Here is a 24,633-nt window from a genome sequence, read left to right as displayed (position 1 = left end):
GGAGTTGTGCGGGTGTTTCTTTGGTATATATCCAAGAACTGAATCACTGAATTGTAGGAGCTCTGCACCCTTAGGTATTTTAGGGGGTGCCAAGTTGCTTTGCAGGTAGCTCTGCAAACATCCAATCCCACCAACCCCTTGGCATTGTTCAGTTTTCTAGTTTTGTCACTTGTACGGTGGCAAGTGACACCTTGCTGCTTCCATATTGGAGTTTACATCTTAGTAGTACTTCTTGGATATGTCACTTTAGGCAAGTCATAGCTGCCTAATGAGGGCTTCCCCAGGGCTCATCAGTAAAGAATCTCCCTGCAGTGCAGGAACCACAGAAGACGTGGGTTCGGTCCCTGGGTCGGGAGGATCCCGTGGAGGAGGGCATGGCAACCCACTCCAGTATTCTTGCCTGGAGACTTCCATGGACAGAGGAGCCTGGTGGGGCTACATCCACAGGGTCGCAGAGTCAGACACGACTGGACAACAGAGCACACACGCACACACGCATAGCAGTCTAATGAGGTTGACACCGTGCGACCTAAGAGCAATAGATTCCACAACTCAGAGAGGCTGAGTAACTTATCTGAGGTCACCCAGTTAGCGTGGAACTGGAGTTTGAACCCAGAGCTTGCACCCTTAACCACTGTACCATTATCCTCACATTTTGTCTCTTTTCTAAAATATCATCCAGGCCTATACTGCAAGCTTCTTGGCAGGGGTTGTGTTTTAAACCTCTCTAAGGCCCTCAGAGAACTGAGCCCAGTGACTTTCTTGTAGGAGATGCTCAGTAAATCATTGTTTTACAGATTTGGAGGGGAAAAAAGTGCAAGGTGTCTTGCTGAATTTATCTGGGGGCCTGTAGGGAGCAGGAGGAAAAGAGGAACTTGTTTGATCCACTGAGATGCTGACTGAGAACTGCTTGTGGTAGATAAGTAACCCTGGGCTTCTGGCTTCCGGCCACAAAGTGGCATCCGGAAGAAACTTATCATGAAGTTGGGGGGCAGAGTGGTGTTAGGGGGGTTTGAGGGAAAGGCAGGGAGGAAAGCTGGTAAACAATGAGGAATCTAGAACCGCTAAATGCCTCATCTGAGTGGGCTTCCACACCCAGCTGGCAAAACTAAGGCTCAGATGGGTAGAGAAAGGAATTCAAGATCAAAGGCAGAATTGGAACTCAAACCCGTGTCTCTAGACACATAGTTCAGAGATTTTCCACTTCTTCCTTGGGAGGAGCTCACAGTCAACAAATAGGGAAGTATTTTTTCTCATGCTGTTTCATCACAGTCCAGAGCAGTGCTGAAAACTTTGGAGTACCAAAGAAGTCCCCTCCTGCCTCTCAGTGTCTCCTCACATCCTCAAGGATATACCCCCCTCTCTGGGAAGAAAGCAACTGATAACTGAGCCTAACCTCATTGTCACCATCTGTGTAATGGGTACAATAACACCAATCTCCCAGAGCTGGTGTGACACTTGATAATAAACAGAGCACATCTAGCACCACCCCGAGACAAAAAAGGACTCTCCCCAAGACAGAGCACAGAAGAACTATAAAAACTGAATATCAGCATCTGCGCTAGAACATTCTGGTAATGCTTGATTTCCCTCCGGGGGAGAGGGAAATGAAGCTTTATTTCAAAAACCATTTGTGTGTGTACGTTCTTTCAAAACCTGTGGTGTCATGTGAAGTGGAGATGGAAACAAACCCCCAAAGGGATTTTTGGTAGCAAAGGATTAGGAACTTTTTCTCAAATTGGATGTAGATGGTGGTGGCCCAAGGGGAAGGGTGGGTCCAAAGAGGACCTTCTAAAAATACTGCCCCTTTACCAAAAAGACACAGCTCACTCCTCAGCTGCACCCCCAACAGCTTCTCAAAAGGAGAAATCGTCTTGCCACCCACGCTTCAGTGCACCGCCGGGGGAAGGCACCTCCCCAGTGTGGCCAGGGGTGGGTTTTGCCAAGAGCCTGGAAGAAGCTGAGACTTGGAGCCAGGCAGCTGCTTCAGGTCCCAGTTCATTGCTCTTCTCTTTGAGCCTGTTTCTTCATCTGAGAAATGGAAAGACATATGACTACTGTGTGAGTTCAGCTAAATAGGATAATACCTATAAACATGTCATTCGATGCCCGGCACTCAGAGGCACCAATGAATTCTAGCTGAGAGGGGTTGCCGTGTGTTGGAGCGTGGGGGATAGGTGAGCTAGATGGAAGGTTCCTGTACTCACAGGGTCCCTCGCCTGGAGGTTCTGGCCTGTGCTGGGGGATCTGCAGGGGACTCTCTCCCTTGAAGTGGGCTCTGCCTCCAGGCCCCTCTGGAATTGCACAGGGAGGAAAGAGCCCAGTTAGGAGCCTCTGAAATTCTTCCTAAGCGTATAGAGACACAAGAAACATGGTTGTGGGAACACCAGCAGATCGCAGGCCAAGTCGATTCAGCATGAGTGGGAGGCAGTATGGCACTGTGGGGAGCTCTAAAGTGAAAGCCTGAAGTCTCAGGCTCCCAGTAGATTGGGCTTCCTTTTACCATGGCCTTTGGTGTGCCTGGTGTACCATGCAGAACCCTTCCTGGCCTTTTGATGGTCCCACAAAGTAAGTATTATTATCCCAGTCTAGTGATGGGAAAGCTGATACTCAGAAAGATTAAGTCACTTGCCTAAGGTCTCCCAGCCAGGATTCAAAGTCAGGTTCTCCAACCAGATGACCTTAGACAGGCCATTTTGGTGAAGGGTTTGAGGATCCTCCTTGGTCAAGTGGGCATAATACTCCAGCTGCCTCCTCCCTAGGGCTCTTGGTGAATTCAGATTGGGGGCAGACGTCTGTGGTGAGCTGCAAATCCTTGTCTATTCAAGAGGAAGCGTGTATGATGTGGGCTTTGTCTCAGAGATGCAGGGAGGTGCTGACATGTATGTCTGGGATGTCTGAGAGCAGATATTCCAGGTGGCACTGCTGATTCTAGGGCTTACTTGCTCCTGTGGAGGCTGTGGGATCCCCTTATGCAAAAGAACAGGAATCTTGGCTTCACAATGTCGTAAGGTAGGTATGGAAAAGAAAGGATCTCCTTATAAATCTTGTAGAGGTTCAGTTCAGTTCAGTTGCTCAGTCGTGCCTGACTCTTTGCGACCCCATGGACTGCAGCATGCCAGGCCTCCCTGTCCATCACCAACTCCCAGAGTTTACTCAAACTCATGTCCACTGAGTTGGTGATGCCATCCAACCATCTCATCCTCTGTCATCCCCTTCTCCTGCCTTCAATCTTTCCCAGCATCAGGGTCTTTTCCAAGGAGTCTGTTCTTCACATCAGGTGGCCAAAGGATTGGAGCTTCAGCTTCAGCATCTGTCCTTCCAATGAATATTCAAGACTGATTTCCTTTAGGATGGACTGGTTGAATCTCCTTGCAGTCCAAGAGACTCTCAAGAGTCTTCTCCAACACCACAGTTCTAAAGCATCAATTCTTCAGTGCTCAACTTTCTTTATAGGCCAACTCTCACATCCATACATAACTACTGAAAAAATCATAGCTTTGACTAGACAGACCTTTGTTGGCAAAGTAATGTCTCTGCTTTGTAATATGCTGTCTAGGTTGGTCATAACTTTTCTTCCAAGGAGCTGGCATCTTTTAATTTCATGGCTGCAGTTACCATCTGCAGTGATTCTTGCAGAGGTAAGAGGTGAATTAACAATAATCATAGCCATCATCCATATTGTGCTCTCTGTGTGTGGCTATGCTTTCATTCCTTAGGCACTTACTGAGTGACGGTCACCTTCCTAAGGGCTCTACATGAATTAATTCACCTAATCCTTATGGACTACCACTTTACAGACAAGGAAACTGAGGGAATTCCATGGTGGTCCAATGGTTAGGACTCCATGCTCCCACTGCAGGGGGCCTGGATTTTATTCCTGGTCAGGGAACTAAGGGGATTCCCAGGTGGCTCAGTGGTAAAGAATACCCCTGCCAATGCAGGAGATTCTAGTTCAATCCCTGGATCAGGAAGATCCCCTGGAGGAGAAAATGGCACCCCACTCCAGTGTTCTTGCCCGAAAAAGCCCATGGAAAGAGGAGCTTGGTGGGCTACAATCCATGGATCACAGAGTTGGACACAACTGAGCAACTGAGCACACACATGTGGGAAACAAAGATACCACAAGCTGCGAGCGTGGCCTAAAAATAAAGAAGAGGAAACCGAGGCTCCAAGAGATCTAAAAAATGAACTTTCCAGGGTGTGGTGAGTTGGTAGATAAGAATGATTTGAGAATCGGGCAGTTTGATTCCGAAGCTCAAAGGATTTGCCTTCTTTCTCAGCTGTCAGTGTATTTCCCTGGTATTGGACCACATTTGGTGTCCAGTGTTTGCAGCTGAGCCTGTCAATAAGCTAGGCTTCTTCATGCTCCCTCCCCTCTGCATCTGCCTCCTTTGTCCATCTGTGATAGGACCTGGTCCCTATTCCTGAGCCTAGATAAATGGGGGTGCTTAGTTGACCAGATACATTTTGATTGGCAGGGAAGAGCGTGGACTGGGAGTCTTATGCTAGGTGTGGGCCCCACCACCAGCAGACTCGAGGGCCTTGTGCAAGGCACAGCCCATCTCAGGGTTTCATCTTCTCCTCTGTAGGATGAAGGAGATTGAGCCTGAAGGTCCCTGGCAGTCCTTGTGGGAGAACTCAGAATTGCTGGGGTTAGTCTGGCTCTGTTGTTACCAGATCTCACTGTCTGGAGAAAGAGGCAGATGGCTAGCTATAACGTAGGCTGTCAATAAAGACTGCAGATTGAAAATGGGGGCGGGGCAGCAGGCAAGATTTGGGGCAGAGAGCTCTTCTCTCACCATCCTGGAGAGCACAGTAGATTGCTTGGTTGGCTCCCAGGACTTGTTGGGAGAAGTGAAGACCTTCCCCCCACCTCCCAGCCTTGGCCCTGCTCCGAGAAAAGAGAGCTGGTGGCCCCATCTTTCAGTTCCACTTCCTCTAGTCATGGTTGGCTGGGTCATTAACGCAAGCCTGCTAAGTCTGGGTTCCTGCCACCCCCACCCAACCCATTATAAACAGTCAACCCTGGCCAGGGCGTCTTGCTGGACTGGAAAGTTCATTCTCTGTGGTATCCGGGTCTGTGTTGAGACTCTTCAGAGCTAATGAGAGCTGTTGATGAGTGAAAGGAAAAAGAGCACCTGGGTGGTGGAAGCGAGTTGCGTATGTGTGTTTTCTCACGATCCTCCCGTTTCAATTACATTTTCCTCTGGCCCAGGCTGGGCATTGGAAGCCTACCTTGGACCTTCTGGCCATTGCTCTTCTCACCTCCTCCAGGAAGCTTCTTTTGATTCTTTCCAGCATGTGTCTGCATCCCAAGTATAGTGGGTTGAATGTTGCACCTCCCCCTCCACCTCAAAGATATGTCAACATAAAACCCCTAGAGCATTGAGTCCTACCTTATTTGGAATAAAAAAGGTCTTTGTGGATGATGTAATTAAGTTAAAGATCTTGAACTGATGTCCTGGTGTATCTGAGTGAGTGAGTGAAATTCACCGTCATGTGAATTTGCAACTCTTTGCAACTCCATAGACTAGCCCACCAGGCTCTCCTCTGTCCATGGGGTTCTCCAGGCAAGAATACTAGGGTGGGTTGCCATTCCCTTCTCCAAAAGGTACTCTTTAATATATTCATGGAATTCTCCAGGCCAGAATACTGGAGTGGGTAGCCTTTCTCTTCTTCAGGGGATCTTCTCAACCCAGGGATTGAACCCAGGTCTCCTGCATTGTAGGTGGATTCTTTACTAACTGAGCTATCAGGGAAGCCCGGTTTGTCTGGGTAGACTCTAAATCAGTGTCCATTTAAGACAAATGCAGATTCGGAGATGATGTGAGCACTTAGGTGTAGAATGGAGTGATGTGGCCTCAAAGTCACAAGTCAAGGAATGCCATCAATCCCCAAAGCTAGAAGAAGCAAGGAAGGATGTCCCCCTAGAGCCTCCAGAAGAACCAAGGCTGCCGACACCTTGATTTAGACTTCTGGCCTCCAGAACTGTGAGGGGATAAGACTGATTGCCTTAAGCTACACTGGCCCTGTGGCACACTGTTGCAGCAGCAATGGGAAATGTGCAGATCGTGGAATTATAGACTACCAAAACTGGGGGGACGGCAGGGCCATTGGAGCTGACGGAGCTTCACACTGGCTCCAGCCAGCAAGAGCTGTCCGTCAGGGGTCTTCTGAGCCCCTGTGAGCCTCAGGTTACTCCCCTGCAAAGGGAAGACCATAAAGCCTACCTCCCAGAGCCAGTGTTTTGTTTCATTTTAACAGCTTTGTGCTGTGCTCAGTCACTCAGTCCTGTCCAACTCTTGTGACCCCGTAGACTGTAGCCCACCAGGCTCCTCTGTCCATAGAGTTTTCCAGGCAAGAATACTGGAGTGGGTTTCCTCCTCCAGGTGATCTTCCCAACCCAGGGATCAAACCCGTGTCTCCTGCATCTCCTGCACTGGCAGTCGGATTCTTTACCACTGTGCCACCTGGGAAGCCCCCACACGACTCTTGCTCTTAACAGCTTTATTGGGATATAATTCAAATTTCAGACAATTCACCCATTTAAAGTATACAATTCAATGGCCACTTTGGTATGATATATAACCATCCCCTGTCAACTTTAGAATGTTTCATCATTCCCCCCGAAAAGCCTCATAACCACTAGCAGTTGTTCCCCATTTCCCTCCCCTCAAGTCTCTGTCTCCTCCAAATGTAGCCAACTATGAATTTGCCTTCTATCTCCAAAGATTTGTCTCTTCTGTACATTTTGTATAAATGGAATCATACAAAATGTGCCTTCGTGTCTGACTTCCTTCACTTATCTTGATGTTTTCAAATTTCATCCATGTTGAAGTATGTATCCATACTTTATTGCTTATTATGTTTGAATGCTATTCCATTGGAAAAGAGCCTGATGCTGGGAAAGATTGAGGGCCAGAGGAGAAGGGGGTGACAGAGGATGAGATGGTTGGGTGGCCTCTCTGACTTGATGTACATGAGTTTGAGCAAATGCTGGGAGATGGTGAAGGACAGGGAAGCCTGGAGTGCTGCAGTCCCTGGGGTTGCAAGGACTCAGACATGACTGAGCAACTGAACAACAACAACAGTTATTGCATTGTATGGATATTCTGCATTTTGTTTATCCATTTATTCATTGATAGTCATTTGAATTTTTCCATGTTTTGGCTATTATGAAACATGCTTCTATGTACATTTGTATACAAGTTTTTGTGTGGACTGAGCCAGGGCTGTTTTGAAGATTAAATGAAGTAGAACCTAAGGTATTTGATATGTCCTCCAACAATTACTAATGAAAGATATTAGAGAAAATGTGTCTCAACACCTTCAATTTAGATATTAGGAAACTGAAGCATAGAGAGGAGCACAGACTTGCTTGAGGTCACCCAAGGCAGGAAAGCCTAACACCTAAATACAGGTCTATGAGTCAGACTGCCCAGAACTAACCTCTGGTTGGGCTTTGGTTACCTTACATAGGTCACTTCGCCTCTCTGAGCCTCAGTTTACTCGTGTCTAAAATGAAGTTAGTAATAGTACCTACCTCATATGGTTGTTGATGTGAGAATTAAATTGCTACACTGTGTCTGGCACATAGTAGGTATTCTGTGCATCTTAGCTGTTATCATTCATGGTAGTGCTAACAGCAGAACTTAGGTCCCCTGGCTCCCAGGTATGAGATGTCCTGAATTGACACTTCTTTGGTTCCCTTTTCTGTATCACGGGCATCTTCCCACTGTGACAAAGATTCTTAGAGGAAAGATGTAGGGCTTCTCCTCCTCAATGTCCTGAACACACGTGAAACTGTTAGTCACTCAGTTGTGTCTGACTCTCTGCGACCCCATGGACTGTAGTCCGCCAGGCTCCTCTGTCCATGAAATTCTCCTGGCAAGAATACTGGGGTGGGTAGCCATTCCCTTCTCTAGGGGATCTTCCCTACCCAGGGATCGACCCCACGTCTCTTGCATTGCAGGCATATTCTTTGCCCTGAGCACATAAGTAGTGCTGAATGAGAAACCTCTGTTCACTTTCTTTGGCTCCCGCCAACCCTCGCCTTGAACAAGAGAGCCCGCTGGGAACTGTGGTAGGTGTTAATTCTCTGCATCTTTCCAACACCCCATGAGCTGACTGCTGTGTCTCCCTTCCAGGCAGTGGACAGTGCCCTACCATGGAGCTGGGACCTCTAGAAGGCAGTTACTTAGAACTTCTCAACAGCAGTGCTGACCCTTTGCAGCTCTACCACCTCTACGACCGGATGGATCTGACAGGAGAAGAAGAGATAGATCTCTGCTCAGGTAGGCTGCCCTCCCTCGGGCCCCTTTCAAGGCCCTCCGCACCCCTCAGCCCGCAGTGGAGATACTACCCAGCGGAAGTGCTGGCCGCGGAGCTCCGCTCAGCACCACGGACAGCTCCAACGGCGGGCCGGGCTCGCTCCTGGTGGGGACCCTCCCAGCCCGCCCTGCCTCTCCCTCCTTCCCCAGCAGCCTCCTTCCCAGATCTTTCCAGCTTCATTCAAGTGTCTTTTCCTCCCAGAGCCTGACACAGACACCATCAACTGCGAACAGTTCAGCAGGCTGTTGTGTGACATGGAAGGTGATGAAGAGACCAGGGAGGCTTATGCCAATATCGGTGAGAAAGCATTCTTAGCCCAGAAAAAGGACAATTCAGGGGAAAGATTCTTTTTTTTCTCTCTTGTTAATGTCTCCCCAGGAGCCAACAGGCCCTCCGTCAGAAATCAGAGCAAGAAGGATGGGAAGAGAGGGTTAGAAGGACAGCGAATTGGGAAAAGGGGAGATGAACACCAGGCAAATAAATTTAACTTTCCGCATCTTCTGCCACCATTTCTATACCTTTTTCCATTTGCTGCTTTTCCTTCCTTCCTTCCCACAAAGCCCATATCATACCCTCCCTCTCTTTCTCCCCAACTCCTAAGCTAAATTAGTCTAGTATTTGTAATAGATTCCTGGGCAGTGGAGGCAGAGTGAGAAAGGGTGGTTAGGAAGCTCTTGAGATAGGCATCTGCAGTGAAAGTTTTGACTCCAGGTAATAGGGAGCCATAAAAGGCTTCTGAGTGAGTGATGATAGTGATGATGGTGTTGATGGTAGGGTCTGGTGGTACCCAACACTGATGCTTACTCTTTGCACGTTCCTGTTCTAAACACTGTACACACAGAAACTTATTCAGTTCTCACAGTCATCCCACAAGGCAGGTGTGATTATTATTCCCATTTTGTACACATGGAAGCCAGTGTAACTACCATTGAGGGGGGGCATTTGTAGCCTGCTAATCACAATGTGTGTGTTATCACACTGAATCTTTCCAAAAACAGAGGAAGTAGCTACTGTCAGTATCTTCATTTAACAGATGAGGATATCAAGATTTAGAGAGATTAAAGCATCTACTCAAGGCTGCATTAGTGATAGTAACAGGCAGGTCTGAAATTCTAGCTTAGGTCTTTCTTATTTCAAAGTCCTTATTTTTAACCACAAGAACTATAGTATCTGGAGTGAGGAGGTTTGCTAAGGCTTAAGATCAGAGACTGTTTTGCAGCTTTAAAAAGACCTACAGCTTTTAGACAAGGGCAGAACTCTTTGGGGAAGTGTGTTTCTTTTCTTTTTTTTTTCCTGGTGGAGTGAGGTAAAGGATCCCTCCTTCCCAGGTTTGCCACTGTCTCATGCACAGGCTCTGTTGGATTAGGAAAACAATGTCTCCTCTTCTTTTCAGGATGCAGCCCCTATTAGGAAGTAACAACTTCTTTGTGACAACCTAGAGCAGTGGGATGGGGTGTGAGGTAGGAGAGAGAGGCTTTTTGTATACCTGTGGTTGACTCATGTTGATGTATGGCAGAAAAGCAATTCTCCTTCAATGAAAAATAAATACATTTTTAAAACAACAAAAAAGTCAAAATAAGGAGAAAAAAAAAAGGGAGAGTAAGAACTTGGCTATCAAAGTTCAGGCTGGATACCTGCGCCCATTTGCCCTCTCAGCTGGGCACATTTGCACAGTGAACAACCTGTACAGATGTTCTTAGTGGCCTTTTTCCTGGTATCCCAAGAATTGCATCAGTTAAGAGGTCTGGCATGAACATGGCTAGTCTCTCCCCACACATAGTTAACTCAGCATCATGCCTACATGTGTGTATGCATGCTCACCTGCTAAGTCATATCCAGCTCTTTGCGACCCCTTGCACTGTATGTAGCTCACCAGGCTCCTCTGTCCATGGGATTTCTCAGGCAGAAAATGGAGAGGAGCAGAAACTGCATGTGACTCAAAAATTATAGAACTGAGAGCCTACCTTCTTCCTTTCCTACCTGGGAATTTCCTTGGAAGAAGCAGAAATGCTTAGGCCTGAGAGTATTCACATTCCCTCAGAGCTGGAGACAGTAATGAATGATTTGGGCTTTTTTCCAAATCAGTTAGGATTCACTTCCCCCTTAGGGGCATCTACACAGGAAGTAAGAGCAAGCAGAGGAGGCAGCTTCCTCCTCAAATCTGTGTTCCTGGGCCTTCAGTCTTCTGAGACATCTTGAAGTATTACAGTGGCTTCCACGTGTATAAAGTGGGAATAATAATCTTGCCTGCCTTGTGGGATGACTGTGAGAATTGAATAAGCTTCTGTGTGAAACGTATTTAGAGAAGGATTGCAATGAGCATTCAGTAAGTGTTAGGTGCCACCCGACCACTACCATCAACACCATCGTCATTATCATATTCACTATCACATCACCGCCATCGTGCTCTCACTCAGAAGCCTTTTATGGCTCCCTATTGCCTATAAAGTGAAAGTATTACTTGCTCAGTCATATCCAACTCTTTGCGACCTCATGGCCTGTAGCCTGCCAGGCTCCTCGGTCCATAGAATTCTCCAGGCAAGAATACTAGAGTGGGTTGCCATTCCCTTCTCCAGGGGATCTTCTCAACCCAGGGATCGAACCCAGGTCTCCCACATTGTAGGCAGATTCTTTACTGTCTGAGCCACCAGGGAAGCCCAATTGCCTGTAAAATGAAGCCCGAACTTTCCCCAACACGAAACTTTTACTGACAACATCTATTTCACGAGTTTCCTAGCCACCTTTCCTCACTCTGTCCCCACTTACCAGGAAGCCCTCCACTTTCATCTCTTAGACTCTGCCCCCATCTTTCAAGGTCTGGCTCCTGGATCCCTGCCTCTGGGAAGACCTCCCTGATTACCCCAACCCAAAATACACCCTCCTCTTACCTCTTACTATGATAGCTATCTTTCCCTTGGCCATAAGACATGCTCCACTTCATGTAATTAACCAGAAAGGGATGGCTACTCACTCCAGGATTCTTGCCTGGAGAATTCCATGAACAGAGGAGCCCAGCAGGCTATAGCACTTGGGGTTGCAAAGAACCACACATGACTTAACCACTAACACTTTCACTTTATGGAGTGTTTGCTGTGTCCTGGCTACTGTGTTGATTGCTTTAAATGCAGAGCCTCCAATCCTCACCATCCATCCCTGGGTTGTAGGTACTATTTATTCTCATTACACAGATGAGGAAATAGGGGCCCAGAGAGGTTAAGTAGACCCAAGATTGTACAGCTAGTGGGGTGAGGGAAGTAGAGCTGGAATTTAAACTCAAACCCCAGACAACTCTGGGCTTCCCTGCTGGCTCAGCTGGTAAAGAATCCGCCTGCAATGTGGGAGACCTGGGTTTGATCCCTGGGTTGGGAAGATCCCCTGGAGAAGGGAAAGGCTAGCCACTCCAGTATTCTGTCCTGGAGAATTCTGTGGACTGTACAGTCCATGGGGTCCCAAAGTGTCAGACATGACTGAATGACTTTCACTTCACTTTCAAGACAACTCTGCTATGCTGCGATGTACTACTTTATAGCAATAGAAAAGTTTGCATGGATATATATTAGATTAATTAATTAATATTAATTAGATTGACAGCCCATGAAGGCTCAGTGTTCCTTCACTCATTTGATCATTCGTTCAGCACACATTTATTGAACCCCAGTGTGTGCCAAGTCTGAAGGGTCACAGTTCCCTGATAGTCCAAGGCCAGGCGTACAATAAGGATTTGGTGAGAAATAGTTGATTGATGGTGCGTTTTCTTGTCTGGGCAGCGGAATTGGACCAGTACGTCTTCCAGGACACTCAGCTGGAGGGCCTGAGCAAAGACATTTTCAGTAAGTTGACCAGTTCTTGTTTTCTTTTTAACTTTTTATTTTATATTAGTTTCCCTGCTTGCTCAGCCAATAAAGAATCTGCCTGCAATGCAGGAGACCTAGGTTTGATCCCTGGGTTGGGAAGATACCCTGGAGAAGGGAATGGCTACCCACTCCAGTATTCTTGCCTAGAGAATTCCATGGAGAGAGGAGCCTGGTGGGCTGCAGTCCATGGGGTTGCAAAGAACTGGATGCGACTGAGCGACTTTCACTTTCACTTTTTATATTAGAGTACAGCTGATTAACGATGTTGTGATAGTTTCAGGTGGACAGTGAAGGGACTCAGTCAAATATCCATTCTCCCCCAAAGTCCCCTCCCATCCAAGCTGCCATATAACATTGAGCAAAGTTCTGTGTGCTATAGAATAGGTTCTTGTTGGTTATCCATTTTAAATATAGCAGTATGGACATGTGATCTCAAACTCCCTAACTGTCCCTTGGCGGGGGTGGGGGGAAGTTCTTGGCTCAGCCTGCATTTCCTTCCTTGTTCCTGGGGGAGCACTGTAATACCTGAGGACCAACCCTCAATGAGTGATCACATTCCCTCCCAACGGAGTGTCAGTGGGGCCTCACCTTGGACGTCCACTGACTATGTGTTGGTGTCTTTGGTTTTTCCCCAAAGTTGAGCACATAGGATTGGAAGAAATGACCAGCGAGAGTGTGGAGGTGCTGGAGGAAGCAGGGCAGAAAAGTCAGAAAAGACGTGAGTGAGCCACCACCCCATCCCTCCCCAACACCCTCCTCGCCATCCCCACCCCCTGGTCTGGCCCAGCCTTGCTTGACTGCTGGCCCTGCCTTGGCTCTAAACCCTGGGATGGCTCCCAGTTGCTTCCCTCGTTGAGCCCTGTCTGCTCGGCCTGGGCTTGGGAGTCCTCCCTCCTCTCCCCTCACTCCTGCTCCCTAGTGACACAGGGAGGAAGCTGCTTGCCCAGGATCAACTGGCTGCTCTCCTGCTGGGTCTCTGCCCCTGGCTATTCTGGGGTCCAAATGGACCTCTGGGCTCTGGCTTCTCTTTCATCCTTAGTTGTCACCCCCTGTTTAAGGACGAGCTCTTCAAGCACAGTTTTTTGCCAGCAAGATCTGGGTTTGAGTCCTGGATCTGTTATTTATAACAGATCCGTGTGATCTTGGGCGAGTACCTGCATCTCTCAGAGCCTCTTGTCAGTCTCCCTGCTCCTTAATTTGCCCTCACCTGGCAGGCAACGTGGACTTTTAAATACAAATCAGATCGTATTTGCTGCCCTGCTGACGTTCTGGGTTTCCCCAGTGGGTCACTGGTAAAGAATCCACCTACTGTGCCAGAGACTACTGTGGTTGAATCCCTGGGTCGGGAAGATCCCCTGCAGGAGGAAATGGCAACCCACTCCAGTAATACTTGCTTGGAGAATCCCATGGACTGAGAAGCCTGGCAGGCTACAGTCCGTGGGTTTGCAAAGGGTCGAACATGACTGAAGTGACTGACACACACACACTGACCCTCCAGTGGCTACAAAATACAGGCCTGTATGACCTGGTGCTTCCCAGCTCTCCAAACTTGCTGTGAGTCTCTAGGTTCCAATCACTCTGCCTTCTTTCCATTCCTGTAACCCATGTATGTTTTCCAGCCCCAGGGCCTTTGCACTTGCTGTTCTCGCTCTCTGAGATGTCCACCCCCACCCCGACCCCCAACTTCTTCCCATTATGGGCTTGGGAATCTCTCGGGTCTTGGCCAACATGTCACCTCCTCCTGAAAGCCTTCCTTGGCTACGCTTTCCATATAACTTACCTCACCTATTTTCACCTTGTTTGTGTCTCTCTGTCTCCATAGCACTTGTCACAATCTGGATTTATTTTATTTATTGCCTTTGCTTAGTTCCCCTGCCATGAGGACCTTGTCCTTCTTACTTATCACTTCATCCCCAGCACCTGGCATGTGGCTGGCATGCAGGAGCACCTCGATAACTATCCATTGAATGAAAATTTCCATAAAATAGGCATAACAGTTGATCACGTGCTTACTATGTGCCAGACCATGTGTAAGCCCTGAACCTATTTATTGAATTTGAACAGGTCAACAGGTGCATGACATACAAATTCAAAATGTGCAAAGAATATTCAGTGGGAAAAAAACCTCCCTCCCATCCTTTTCCCCCAGTCCCTCATTCTCCCTCTCTGAAGACAACCTGTGTTGCCAGTTCCCTTTTGGTCTTGTTAGAAATATTCTATTCAGGCACTTTTCTGTTGGTCCAGTGGTTAAGACTCCACATTGCCAACGCAGGGGTGTGGGTTCGATCCCTAGTCAGGCAACTCAGATCCCACAGGCCGTACAGGGTGGCCCAAAGATGATTTAAAAAAGAAAAGAAATATTCTGTTTGTCTAAAAGTCACCTCTTAAAGAACGTTTTTTCATGCAAATGACCACCTCCACTCTTTCTTCATGAAATATGTCTAGGAGGTTATTTCTGTAGCACTGCTGGAAAGTGCATGGTCCTGCCTTCAGGGAATTTCCCTTCCTTCCTTCCTTCTTTCTTTTCCTTCCTTGCCCCCTCCCATCCTTTCTCTCTTCCTTTCTCTTTTTCTCTTCTTCCCTCCTTCCTTCCTTCTTTCTTTCTTTTCATTGCATAAACATTTCCCCTAATATTTTATTATGGAAAACTTCAACATACAGTAAAGGTGAAAGGGTTGTACTACAAGCAACCATATACCCACCACTTACACCCTACCATCGGTGTTTGGCTATATCAGGTTTGACACATCTCTAGCCATCCCTCTATTCATCCACCCATCCATCCATGTTACTTTTGGAGCATTTCAAGGTAAACTGCAGACACCAGTACCACCCCATACATCCTTCAGCATCCTCGTTATTTTTAGGGTATTTCACTGGGGGATGAACTATAATTTGCTTCATCAGCCTCTTGCTAAAGGACACATAGGGGTGTTCCTCATGTGTTACATGCTGAATACTCACTCACTGATTTCCAATGCACTCCTGCAAAGTGGGAATCACTGCACCCATTTTAGAGATAAGAGGTCAAAGGCTCAGAGATGCTACGAGGCAGATATACACAGCTAGGAAGGCTCCAAAGACAGGTTGTTTTTTCTTTTTATCATTATTATTGTTATTTTTTTTAACTCAAACTCCTCTTAGGAATTCCCTGGCACTTGAGTGGTTAAGACTCCATGATTCCATTGCAGGAGGTGAGGGTTCGATCCCTGCTCAGGGAACTAAGATCCCACAAGCCTTGCAGTGCTGCCAAAAAAAGTTTAAAAACAAAACAAACCTCCTCTGTGTCCCCTCTGTGGTTCTGCCGCTCCCTATGCTTCATTGCCCCGGGATGCTTCAAGATGGGGTTCCGGCTCAAGCAGATGAGTAGGGGCAGAAATGGTTGGGGGCAGGGGAGGGAAAGGGACCCCAAGGCCACTTCCCAGTCACTTAAGACAAGGCCTGCTGAGGTCCACAAGCCCCTCCAGCCTTGGAACACCCCTACCCTGAGGCTGATAACCATGGTGTTCTCTCTGCAGCCTTCCCAGAGGAGCTGCCTGTGGATCTGAAGCACCGGAAGCTAGGTGAGCAGGGCAGGTGGGCAGGAAAGTGGGGGCCCCTTCAGGTTCACACAGAAACTGGCATTTGAAAGTTGGGGTTCAGAGAGGTGAAGCCGCTTGTCCGAGATCACACAGCAAGTGAGAGGCGAGGCTGGGATTCAAACCGAGGTCATGATTCCATAGCCCATTGCTCTGAAGTTCAAGGACTGCTGGGAGATTCTGCTCCTCCTACAAAGCCTCTCCAATGATGCCTCCCTCCTCTTAACTCTGAGTCAGAGCTGCAACCCCCCACTCACCTCCCCCACCACCTAGTTCCACTGCGCCTGCAGGTCACCTGTCTCCTTGCAGAGTATAGTCACCTCGGATCGGCTGGTTCCCCAGTGCCCTTCCGCCCTCCTTACAGGCCCCATGCCTCAGTGAGCCTTTTCCTCCACGCTCACCATTCCCCCCCCGACCCACCAGATGCTTCCTCCCCTCCCCTCCCTTCCTCTCCGCTCCCCCTTCTCCTCCCCTCTCACTTGGCTGTTTTTGGAAAGCTGGGGAAACCAGCCTTTTTGTGGGGATCAGATTGAGGAATGAAAGCCTCCGAGTCTGATGGAGGAAGCCTGGTCTCTGCCCTTAGCAAACTCAAATGTGATGGAGAAGTCAGGGATTCTGCCCAAGAAGATGATAGAGAAAAAGTCTCTGTCTTCACAGAGCTCCCAGTCTGAGTGGGGGAGGCAAGTGTCCACCCTCCAAGGACTTGCAATTAAACAGAGAAGATAGATTTCTGCCTCAGACTGATGGGCAGTGTTGGGGTCTCTTAGGGTCCCTGGGGGCTCAGTGACTGGCTGGAGAGGGTGACAGGGGCCTGGGCTAACAGGTCTGCCCGCCCCTAGGTTTCCATGGTAGGAAGCACTCAGGACCCAGCCATAAAGAGGAGGCTGGGGCTGGGGACTGCCTAGCACAGAGCAGTTGCTGAAATGAAACCGGCTTCACCCAGGCCTGAGGACAGGTGTTTCCTTTCACTGCCAGCAAAGAGATCCACCCTGCCCTCCTCCACCCCCAAGAAGGCCCCTCCGGACACCTCCCCGCTCCAGATCTCACCCAGCCTCTAACACGCCCCCTTCCTCACAGCCGAGCCCCTCACCATGCCCGTGGTGACTGGCACTTTCCTGGTGGGGCCAGTGAGCGACTCCTTGGCTCAGCCCTGCCCGCCGCCTTCTGCTCTGTTCAGCACGGAGCCAGCATCCAGCCAGACCCAGCTGAAGGACATGGGTATGTTAGGGGCTCCAAGAGGGTGGGCTTCCCCGCTCCCTGGAGGTGCCCCAGGAGTGGCGGTGGCAGCAGGGATAGAATTCCTTCCTTTGCCAGTGTCTCCTCCACGTCTGTCCCAGCCAATCGGGTCCCCGGGTCCCCATCCACTCAGTCTGTGCTGGAGAATATGCCTGGGAGGAAACGCATCCCTGGGAGATACAGCAGGGAATCCCCTCCAGTTAGGGAATTCACCCACCAGCCCTGTGCTTTCATCACTCATCAGCTGAGAACCCTCTGTGACAGCTACTCTGCTGGGTACCAGTAACAGCGCCAAGGGCAGGCCAACACAGCTGCGGCTCTCCGGTAGACTCGAGCCCTTTATAAGGGAGTCAGATATTCACTGGGGCTTCCCTGGTGACTCAGACGGTAAAGAATCTGCCTGCAATGTAGGAGACCCATGTTCGCCAGGGAGGGAATGGCAACCCAGTCCAGGATTCCTGCCTGGAGAATTCCATGGACAGAGGAGCCTGGCGGACTACAGTCCATGATGTCACAAAGAGTTATGACTGAGCGACTAACACTTTCACTTTGTTTTCCACTAGATATTAACTCAGATGTTAATGAAGGAACTTCCCTGATGGTCCAGTGGTTAAGACTCTGCACTTCCAACGCAGGGGGGTGGGGCTGATCCCTGGATCAGGGATCTGGGAACTAAGATCCCACATGCTGTGTGCAGTGCTGCCAATAATAATAATCTTTCTAGATAATTGAAATATATATATATTTTTAAAGATTTTAATGGCGAATCCAAAAATCACCTTCTCTGTCTCTTGCAGCACCTCCTTCCAGTTCCTTGTTGAGCTGCCTGAGTCTTCCCACGGGACCCATTCAGATTATCCCCACTCTCTCCACTCTGCCCCAGGGGCTCTGGCCGATCTCAGGGACTGGGACAGGGGTCTCCAGTATACTCATCTACCAAAGTGAGTGTGTGAACCTGGGCTCCTCGCCTCCTCTGCCTGTCACCTGACTGCTCCTGTATCCCATGCCGCCCTCCCCCACTCCCACCCAAGTATTTGACAGGTGTAGCCTAGCATCTTCTCATGATCTTCCTTCCCCAGAACACCCTTCTCTGTCCCCATTTCCCAAAAATCAAAGCAGAGCTCCCCAATATGGTCCGAGTGGACCCACCACCCACCAGATGGCTAAGTGGCCTTTTTTGGGTCACTTTCCCCCACTAAGCCTTCTTTTTAAAAACAAAACAAAACTTTATTATATTTTAAAATCACGACATCATTGCATGCTAATTAACAAGCCAAACAACAGTAAGAGATACTTACAAGAGTTCCTGAGTGTCTCCCTCACTCTTTTAGTATACCATTGTGAACAGCTTGGTGCACATGCTTGTACAGCTTTCTCTGAACTGCCTTGTTTCCAGGTCAGCAAAGTGGTCCCTGCTGACCTGCCCCATTGAAGGGTTGTGGATTGTCCAAGGGAAGGGATGCATTGGGCTCTCAGGGAGAGAGAATGCACCTAGGAGATGCTTCTATTCGATTCAAGAACTTCCTTTCAAAGTTGCTTGCCAGTTTTTGTATAATGAACTGGTGCCCCAGGAGCAAGAGATATCTAGGAAAATGAGCTCTGGCCACATAGTGGGGAAAGTGCTTAGTAGCATTTGCCCTTAAGCTCCCTATGAGATGATTGTTTCCATTTCACAGATGGGAAAACCAAGGCTCCAGAAGCTAGCTATAATTCCAGAGTTCTTTCCTCAACTCCATCCTGAAATGACTTCCTTGGGAAGTTTCCATCCCCTTTCCCCAGCCCCCCAGCCCCACAGTCTTATTTGGGGAAGGGGTGACCCAAGTGGGCTCCTAGCTGATTCTATACTCCTTTCCCATCTCCTGTAGGTGAGATGCCCCCGGCCAGCCAAACACCCCCAGCCAGCGGGCCTGCTGTCCAGAGCCTTCCCAAGTCCCCAGACCGGCCTGGCTCCACCAGCCCCTTTGCCCCGTCTGCCGCTGACCTCCCCAGCATGCCCGAACCAGCCCTGACCTCCCGTGCAAACCTGACAGGTAAGAATCAGCTTGACCTCTGAGAGTTACCGGAAACAGAACTAAAGGTTCTGGGGAAGGAATTGCCTCAGACAACGAGATCCACTCACAGAGCTGCCTGCAGGGACTGACAAGTTGTATTTGTGCAAAACAGGACAGGGTGTCCTGGGAGGTGGGTGCATGGAAGGGTGGGCGAGGGGAACAACAGGAGAATCCATGTCAAATCTCAGCAGCTTGTTACATGGCAGGAAAACAGGCTCAAGGCAGCCTGATCTGAATTGCCAGCAGAACCTGGAGATCTTGATTTTAGCATACATATTGTGATTTCTGAAACACTGGTGAAAATTTTAAAAGTAGAGCCGGCCAAAGAAAGACGTCTCTGAGTAGGATACAGCCTCAGGTCACCACCTGGGGACACTCAGCCCATGTCAGCTCTGCTCTTAGCATACGCAAGGGCCTGATGACCCAGAGGGAGGGAGGTCCCCAGGGTGCCCCTCACCCTAACTCTAACACCAGCTTCTTCCCCTCCAGAGGATGAGATGTCCCCCACCAAATGCCCAGCAGCTGGCGGGGCCTCCAGCAAACTTCCCAAGTGGCCTGGTGAGTGGTGGCAGGGTCCCTTACTTGTTAGCTCATTCATTCACGTGCTCATTTGGTCCCACCATCATCCCGTCATTCATTTCACCGGCTGCGCCTACACTTGGAGAAGTGTTTACTGAGGACCTGTCCCCCGTGAGCCCATGCTATGTGTCAACATTTTCTTGTTTGCAAAGCTGGGAGAATGCAGGAGGGAAGGGTGGGTGACTGAGACGGTGGATGAAGGCAAGAGTGGGTGAGGAGTGTGAGAGGGTAGAAATAAAAGGGCAACTTACAGAACGGCCAGACGGCTGAGTCGGACTCTGTCCCAGATACGCTTACGGGCACGAGATGTAGTCAAGTCACCAACAACCCCAGTATGACCCCCGTTTTACAGGTAAGGAAACTGAAGCATAGTGGGGTGCCTCACATGCTCAAGAGAACAGTAAAAAGTTGGACCAGATTCATGGATTCCACTATCTTAGCTCTTAACACGCCTCCCCCCATGGCCTCCCTACGGTGGAGAATAAAAGAATGTTAGCAACAAGGTCCTGCCATCTGGCACAGCGTCTTGCTCAATGTTATGTGACAACTTCAATAGGGGAGTCTGGGGAGAATGGACCCATGTACATGTCTGGCTGAGTTGTTTTGCTGGGCGCAATATCATTGATCGGCTATACCCCAATATAAAATAAAAAGTTAAGAAACAATGAAGGCTAGTGAGTGAATGCAGTGGATAGATAATCAAGTGAAATGAGGGCATGACTGAGTGTAAGAAGGAATGAATGAGTGTCTGGATAACTGAGTGAGGCCGCTAATCAAGAAAGTGCTTAGGGAAGGCTGAGATGAATGGACGAAGAAGCTAGTGACGGGGGCCGGGCTGGCCTTACAGAGGCCAGTCCTGCTGCGAGCATCCTCCCCTCCCCCAACCCCACACACCCTTTGACCTGCGCAGAGAGCGTGGAGCAGTTCTACCGGTTGCTACGGGACAAGTACCAGGCCCAGCCCGCCGGCCCAGAAGGCACCCTGGTGGAGATGGACCTGGTGAGGGTGAGGCTGGAGAAGAGCAGCGGGAAGAGCCAGGAGAGAGAGCTGGCTACCCTGGACTGGGCAGAGCGGCAGCCGGCCCGAGGGGGTCTGGCCGAGGTGCTGCTGGCTGCCAGCGACCGCCAGCAGCCCCGGGAGACGCGGGTGATCGCTGTGCTGGGCAAAGCGGGACATGGGAAGAGTCACTGGGCCTGGGCCGTGAGCCGGGCCTGGGCCCACGGCCAGCTGCCCCAGTACGACTTTGTCTTCTGGGTCCCCTGCCACCGTTTGGACCGTCTGGGGACCTCCTACCGCCTGCAGGATCTGCTGTCCTCCCTGGGCCCGCAGCCGCTGCTGGTGAACGACGAGGTCCTCAGTTACATCGCAAGGAGGCCCAACCGCATCCTGCTCATCCTGGATGGCTTCGAGGAGCTGGAAGCCCACGACGGCTCCCTACACAGCACAGGGGGCCCCGGGTCGGCAGAGCCCCGCTCCCTCCGGGGGCTGCTGGCTGGCCTCCTCCAGCGCAAGCTGCTGCGGGGCTGCACCCTGCTGCTCACGGCCTGGCCCCGGGGCCGCCTGGCCCAGAGCCTGAGCAAGGCAGATGCCCTGTTCGAGGTGGCTGGCTTCTCGGCCCAGCAGGCTGAGACCTACGTGAAGTGTTACTTTGAGTCGGAGGGGACCGCCGAGCACCAAGAGAGGGCCCTGGCACTCCTGCGGGCCCAGCCGTTCCTCCTGAGCCATAGCCACAGCCCCACTGTGTGCCGGGCCGTGTGCCAGCTCACAGAGGCCCTCCTGCAGCGGAGTGATGAAGCCCAGCTGCCCTCCACGCTCACGGGCCTCTATGTGGGCCTGCTAGGCCCAGCAGCCCGCGATGGCCCCCCGGGGGCTCTGGCAGGACTGGCCAGGCTGGCCTGGGAGCTGGGCCGTGCGCACCAGAGGGGCCTGAAGGCAGGCTGCTTCCCGTCGGCGGAGGCAAGGGCCTGGGCTGTGGCCCAAGGCTGGTTGCGGCCCACTCCGGGGGCTCCGGAGACAGAGCTGGCCTTCTCTAGCTTCCTCCTGCAGTGCTTCCTGGGGGCCGTGTGGCTGGCTCTGAGCGGCGAAATCAAGGACAAGGAGCTGCCGCAGTATCTGGCCTTGACCCCGAGGAAGAAGCGGCCCTATGACAACTGGCTGGAGGGCGTGCCGCGCTTCTTGGTCGGACTGGTCTTCCAGCCTCGCGCCGGCTGCCTGGGGGCCCTGGCAGGGCCGGCGGCCTCCACATCGGTGGACAGGAAGCAGAAGGTGCTCACGAGGTACCTGAAGCGTCTGCTGCCCGGGACGCTGCGGGCAGGGCGGCTGCTGGAGCTGCTGCACTGTGCCCACGAGGCACTGGACCCCGGGCTCTGGCAGCACGTGCTGCAGGGGCTCCCGGCCCGCCTCTCCTTCCTGGGCACGCGGCTCACACCTCCCGACACCCACGTGCTGGGCAGCGCCCTGGAGGCGGCGGGCCAAGACTTTTCCCTGGACCTCCGCGGCACTGGCATCGACCCTTCCGGCCTGGGGAGCCTCGTGGGACTCAGCTGTGTCACCCGTTTCAGGTGGGGGCCGGGGACAGGAGAGGGGGCTCCTTGGCCTTGGGTGCCTGCAGTGCGTCTAGGTGCTGTGCCCAGTGCTGACTCCATGGGGGGTCTCATTTAGAATAAATGGCAGCCAGATGAGGGCAGACGTGATTCCATCCGTTTTTTTAAGATGAGGAAGCCGAACCTCAGAGAGGGACAGTAGCTTGCCTGAGGTCACACAGCCAGGGAAGGACAGCATCATTCTTTCAACCAGAATGTGAAGACGGGCCTTAAGCCAGGCACTGGGCCACGTCTAGAATCTAAGAGTGATCTGGGTTTGAGTTCACTTTCTCCTCTCCATGCCTTGGAGATGGAAACCCCATCAAGCCACCATTTTGTCATGGTGGGATTAAGGCCATAGCCTCCCTCAACCTCCCTGCCTCCATTCTCCTGTTCCACTCCACATTATATTCCACCATCAGCACAGTCTCCCTAGAAATTGCATCTGATCATATTCCATCCTTGCTTCCAATCTTTTAGAGGCACCCTACCTCCCTCAGGATGAAGTAAAAATTCCTTAAATTAAGGAATCTAAATCCTTTGGTGATCTGTTTGATCATTTAATCACCAGAGAATCTCTTCCACCTTCCCCCTGAGCATAATTCACCCATGCTGTAAGGTCAACAATATTGTCATTCAACTGAGAATTTTCCACTGAGCTTCCTGGTAGCCAAAGCAAAAAGGGAAATAAAACCATTGGGAGAGTTGAGTAAACGGAAGAAGTGATAAGGGCTTGAGTGATCATGCAAGACTCTCTAGAGGAAGTAGGGGTTGTGTTGAGGAAGGAAAGTATCTGAACAGGTAGGAGGTTCCTTCATGGAGTTGCTCCCCCTCCCCAATTATGGTCTAGCCTGGTCACCATGCCTGGGTCTGAGGCCCTTCCTTCACAGGGCTGCGTTGAGTGACACTGTGGAGCTGTGGGAGTCCCTGCAGCAGCGTGGGGAGGCCAAGCTACTCCGGGCAGTGGAGGAGAAGTTCACCATTGAGCCTTTCAAGGCCAAGTCCATGAAAGATGTGGAAGACCTTGGCAATCTTGTGCAGATCCAGAGGTGAGGGGGAGGGGACATGGGAGGTGGTCCAGGCCACACAGGACTTAGTATCATGGGCACTTCCAGTGCCTCCTCTTTTGGGGGAACCTCCCATGCCCCTCTCCATCCCTGGGCAATGACCATCTAGAATCTCTCACTGCGGTCGCCACCCAGGCAGAAACCCCAGGATCTATCACTGTGTCTACTTCCGAACTTGCCATCATGGACCGACTTCTTTCCCAGCTAAATCTAAGGACACACTTTCAGGGACTCCCTTGGTGATCTGGTGGTTAGGACTCTGCCTTCCGGTGCAGGGGGCATGGGTTTGATCCCTGGCCAGGGACCTAAGGCCCCATGTGCTGCGAGGTGCAACCAAATTTTTCTTAAAAAATGAATAAATACAGCCAAGGGGATATTCTCTCCTGCTAAGTGTTCATCCAGTCACACAAGTGACACCAGGGCCACCTTTCCAGGCAGCCAGGACCAGTGTCCCCGTTTTATAGATGGCAGAGGTCTAAGGCTGAGACGGTGGAGGAGACATGACTGCAGGATAGTGTCAATCCCTCCTTGTTTCATCATGCATTGTTTGAGCACCTACTGTGCTCTCTCTGGGGTGGATGTGGCTAATGCCTCCTCTAAGGCTCTTTTGTGTGAAACACACAGTGATGCCTTAACAATATCCTTTTTGGAGGTTCTTTTCTTTTTATTAAGGGGACAACAGAAGCCTGAGGAAGGCTCTCCTTCCAGGGAATTCTAGAAACTGGGGCACTAAGACACAGAGGAAGGGGCTCAGGGACGGTACAGTGCCAGCTCTCCACTGACGTTGCCCATTCTCTCCAGGACAAGAAGCTCCTCTGAAGCAGCAGCTGGGGAGCTCCCTGCTGTCCGAGACTTAAAGAAGCTGGAGTTTGCGTAAGCCAAGGGGTGGATCGTCTCGGGTTCCCACGAGGTTTCTCCTCCAGCGTTGTCTGGGCTGGTGCCACCAGAATGCAGATCAGCCCTCAGGATTATTCTTATCCTCTCATCCTCCCCCGCCACTCTGGAAACCAGCTTCCAGCAGCTGGGGCACGGCCAGTCCAGGCTAGTCCTGGAGGGTCTCACGGGTGAAGCTAACTGGCCCGTTTGCTGGTGAAGATGCTCATTCGCATCCACTCATTCAACAGATCTACTCCTCTGGCCAAGGCTACTCTTCTCAATCAGCTTGCTGTCCAGTGTAAAATTACCACCTGCTGCTGTGATTAGTGGCTGGAAACTCAAGGGCTATGAGAATCAGACTTAGGGGGCTTCCTGGAGGAGGTGATTGAAGCACTGACACTAGGCAAAGCAATAGGAATGAACCATGCTGGGTGGAGAAATTGTTATTATCTCCCCATTGTACAGAAGCAAACACT

At 50.5% G+C, this 24,633-nt stretch overlaps 1 protein-coding gene across 1 annotated transcript in view; it reads left to right on the top strand.

Moving 5' to 3' along the window:
- CIITA (class II major histocompatibility complex transactivator) overlaps positions 1-24,633 on the top strand; it is a 54,765-nt gene that overhangs the window by 20,357 nt on the left and 9,775 nt on the right. The window contains exons 2-13 of the mRNA XM_052663110.1: positions 8,151-8,297; positions 8,536-8,631; positions 12,102-12,164; positions 12,826-12,906; positions 15,707-15,751; positions 16,844-16,984; positions 17,800-17,943; positions 18,868-19,032; positions 19,543-19,611; positions 20,543-22,193; positions 23,105-23,263; positions 24,083-24,154. Coding sequence (XP_052519070.1) covers positions 8,151-8,297; positions 8,536-8,631; positions 12,102-12,164; positions 12,826-12,906; positions 15,707-15,751; positions 16,844-16,984; positions 17,800-17,943; positions 18,868-19,032; positions 19,543-19,611; positions 20,543-22,193; positions 23,105-23,263; positions 24,083-24,154 — 2,833 coding nt within the window. The remainder of the gene's footprint in view (positions 1-8,150; positions 8,298-8,535; positions 8,632-12,101; positions 12,165-12,825; positions 12,907-15,706; positions 15,752-16,843; positions 16,985-17,799; positions 17,944-18,867; positions 19,033-19,542; positions 19,612-20,542; positions 22,194-23,104; positions 23,264-24,082; positions 24,155-24,633) is intronic.

Source organism: Budorcas taxicolor, chromosome 2, assembly GCF_023091745.1.
Source record: "Budorcas taxicolor isolate Tak-1 chromosome 2, Takin1.1, whole genome shotgun sequence".
Taxonomy (NCBI): domain Eukaryota; kingdom Metazoa; phylum Chordata; class Mammalia; order Artiodactyla; family Bovidae; genus Budorcas; species Budorcas taxicolor.
This window is presented reverse-complemented; position numbering and strand designations above follow the sequence as displayed.